The 3,771-nt window shown below is 40.2% G+C and overlaps 1 protein-coding gene across 1 annotated transcript in view; it reads right to left on the reverse strand.

Annotated features, from left to right (window-relative positions):
• Positions 1 to 2,039: 2,039 nt before the first annotated feature.
• Positions 2,040 to 3,771, reverse strand: part of LOC107574786 (protein zyg-11 homolog) — a 21,719-nt gene continuing 19,987 nt past the window's right edge. Inside the window, exons 13-15 of the mRNA XM_016261226.1 lie at positions 3,360 to 3,457; positions 3,056 to 3,205; positions 2,040 to 2,136 (exon numbers count right to left, since the gene is read on the reverse strand). Of these exons, the coding sequence (XP_016116712.1) occupies positions 2,120 to 2,136; positions 3,056 to 3,205; positions 3,360 to 3,457 (265 nt within the window). The 3' untranslated portion in view covers positions 2,040 to 2,119. The remainder of the gene's footprint in view (positions 2,137 to 3,055; positions 3,206 to 3,359; positions 3,458 to 3,771) is intronic.

Here is a 3,771-nt window from a genome sequence, read left to right on the forward strand (position 1 = left end):
GTGACTGTTCTTGAATGGCTCAGCCAGAGCCCTGACTTAAACCCAATTGAGCATCTCTGGAGAGACTTAAAAATGGCTGTCCACCAACGTTTACCATCCAACCTGGCAGAACTGGAGAGGATCTGCAAGGAGGGATGGCAGAGGATCCCCAAATCCAGGTGTGCAAAACTTGTTGCATCTTTCCCAAAAAGACTCATGGCTGTATTAGATCAAAAGGGTGCTTCTACTAAATACTGAGCAAAGGGTCTGAATACTTAGGACCATGTGATATTTCAGTTTTTCTTTTTTAATAAATCTGCAAAAATGTCAACAATTCTGTGTTTTTCTGTCAATATGGGGTGCTGTGTGTACATTAATGAGGGAAAAAATTAACTTAAATGATTTTAGCAAATGGCTGCAATATAACAAAGAGTGAAAAATTTAAGGGGGTCTGAATACTTTCCGTACCCACTGTATACGCTGAACTCTCAGTTGATTAAGCCAAACCTTGCTTACTGGAAGAGTTAGTTCAATCAACCTTCTCTTGGTAACCCAGAGACTAACAGTGCACACACAGTGAGTACATAAAGAAATCATCAATGCATTGCCAATTTCAGGAGTCACCATGGAAACGGACGCTAAGAAGCATGACATACTTCTTTTCTTAGAACTAGACTTAAGGCTGGAATACACTACATGACTTTTCAAATCTGAAGAGATTTTAAAACGCTAGGCATCATACATTTACCGACTTTGTGAACAGTCACAAATGAAAAACTGGCCACCATACACAAAACGACTGAGGATCACACACTACCAGACTTTCAAGTTGTTCCGATCACAGCAAACTCGCGCAGAAACATGTGCTCTAAAATCAGCTTAAAATATTAAACATGTTTGATCTCCTCTGACTGCACGAAATAAAAAAACGGAGTCTGTGACCATCATACACTACGCGATTTTCTATGAAATCTGTCAACTCAAATCTGCAGACTGGCTCTGACTTTCGACAACTAGCCTCAACTTCTCCAGACTGTAAATCGGGGGGAAATCAGGGCAAAAATCGTGTAGTGTATTCCAGGCTTAAGTTGAAACCCAATACTTGCATTTAAAAGTGTAATCCGGCATTTAAAAAAAAAGGGGCCGCATTTGAAGGAAACTTCGAAATGGGACAGCTTTTGTTGCCTTGGTCCTCTAATGCAGCCTTCGAAGTATGCAGCCTCTGAAGTTGTCTTGTCATGATTCCTGTTTCCATGGTAACAGCTATTCAGGGGCGCGGGAAGATGTTTTCGGTTGGGGGTGCTGTGTGTTGTTTGGATGCCGATTTTGGAAAGTTTTTGCTGGGATGGGCTTTTAAAAAAATCTGAAATGTGCTTTTGCGCCATTATCTCCTTGTATTAAAGTTAATCTTGTTGGCATTCTGTATAGTTCATGTCTGATACCACGCGCGCATCACGTGTTCATGAGGATTAGGCTAATCATCCCATATAGAAAACATAACAAGTAAAATGAATCATGTTTATAAAGATAAACATGGGTTTATTATAGCCCACTTACAATTTACATTTCAGAGATCATTACAAATAAACTATTAAATGATAAAACTGAATACATTTAAATGAACAAACTTGGCGTTGCATTTGCAACCATGTGAAAACGGGGGGTGCTGCAGCCCCCTCAGCACCCCTACTTCCCGCGTCCCTGCAGCTATTTGTCTGATTGGTGGATCTCTCTTCGAGAGTAGTAGTTCTTCATCCAGAAACATGATTTTTTGAGTTTTGAAGAAGTTGAAACTCACCGAAATATATGCACTGCTTTTCAATTGCTCTGTTTGAGCATCCTGGCCAACCCTACACAGCAAGACTGGCTCCATCAATGGGGTGAGTTTGGGGCAGGACTATGTGTTTGTCTGACCAATAACAAGAGTGTGTGTGGAATCTATTTGAAAACAATCGCTTTTTCACAAATTACACACTTTAATAACAAACTGAAAAAAAACATTATTTCTCTTAATTTAAGCAAAATAAATGTTATAATGACAAAGCAAAGTGCTTGTGCTCTTTTGTTGAATCTAAAATGTTCTGAAATGTCTCCCTGAAATGGCACATCCCTTTACGAATCCATCGTTTTTTCTGTGACGTCAATGAAAATCCTCCACTAGAAAAAGCATAGACCAAACAAGAAGAAAATCAGTGTTCTGAAGTTCTGAAAATACAGATATTTAAGAGTTATTGCTTAAAGGTGCAGTATGTAATATTGACCGCAAGCGGTTGAAATGGGGAATGCAATCCAAATTCTAAATATTGGAGAGCGTTGTTTGACCCTCCCCCTCCTCCTCAGGCTCGACGCTCACACGGGTTGCCAGATTGAGGACGGGCAACAGAAATGAGTGCAACTGACGATGGAAGGCGACGAGCGTTACACCGTAAGTTGATGAGTTGATTTATCCTTGTTTTTTTAGATGGATGCCGAGGCTTTTTAGGTCAGGTAGTTTGCTGGCTTCCATGGCTGCAATATGTTGTGTTTTCCACTAAAAGGCAACCCAGGGTGTTGAAATACTATTGGGTAAATTGGCAGATGCAACTGACGATGGAAGGCGACGAGCGTTACACCGTAAGTTGATGAGTTGATTTATCCTTGTTTTTTTAGATGGATGCCGAGGCTTTTTAGGTCAGGTAGTTTGCTGGCTTCCATGGCTGCAATATGTTGTGTTTTCCACTAAAAGGCAACCCAGGGTGTTGAAATACTATTGGGTAAATTGGCAGTGGGCGGAACCACACAGACCAAAAACAGACATTCTGACACAGAACTCACATTTTAAAGCAGAATAACTGCGTGTAGCTTTGTTTTTCAGGGAACAAGTATGTAAACCTAGCATGTTTCCTAAATACGTGCAAACACATTATGGTATTTTTATGCTTTAGTAAAGTCAAAAAATGACATACAGCACCTTTAAGCGATTCATTATCAATCTGATAAGTAGCACAGAGCAACATTAACAAGAAATGATCGTAGCAGTGTGGTAATTTATTTAACCTGCTTTATGAAACGCTGATAATGTTAGCACATTTTGTACCTGAGCTTGTGGGATGAAAATTTCGCTCCAGGATCTTCAGGATGTTTTCGGTCAGACTCTTTACATCACTGTGGGTGTCTGGATGTGAGCTCAGGACCCTCAGTATGTCTGTTCCTCCTTCACTCTGAAGCACATTACAGTACTGAGGGGCTACAACAACAGAATGTGATTATTTACACTGCGAACTACATTACACCATTATCATTACTTACTTTTTTTACTTAGATCTGTGAAAAGCAACAGCAAATATAACGGGGATTTGCTGTGTATCTCAAGCAGCACGTCTCTCTGGCTTTTTTCTTACCGTTTTGACGGCAGACAAACTGTATGGCCCAGAGAGCCCAGAGCTGAACACCAGAACACTGAGAGACGTGCAGCAAAGGATAGAAGGGCTGGAACGTCCTGAAAGAGAGAGAGAGAGAGAGAGACCTGTGTAAGAGAATACATTTAGCCTTGAAAAGTGTTGCTGCTATGTTAAATTAATAGCTCCATTCCAAATTTGTATGACTGTTTAGAATTTTGAAGACCGTTCCCATACTGTTTTCCATTCAAATACAATAAACATGGATATGGACGCAAAAGAGTGACCAGCACTTCTGTGTTGTGGACATGGACTGTCTTGATGGAAAGAAATACAAAAGATGAATAGTTTGTTGGGTGAATTAAATGCAATGGCCACACACTCACTTTTATGCTTAAAAAGGTGTGAGCAAAAA

Source organism: Sinocyclocheilus grahami, unplaced genomic scaffold (genome assembly GCF_001515645.1).
Source record: "Sinocyclocheilus grahami isolate Dianchi unplaced genomic scaffold, SAMN03320097.WGS_v1.1 scaffold2338.1, whole genome shotgun sequence".
NCBI classification, from domain to species: Eukaryota; Metazoa; Chordata; class Actinopteri; order Cypriniformes; family Cyprinidae; genus Sinocyclocheilus; species Sinocyclocheilus grahami.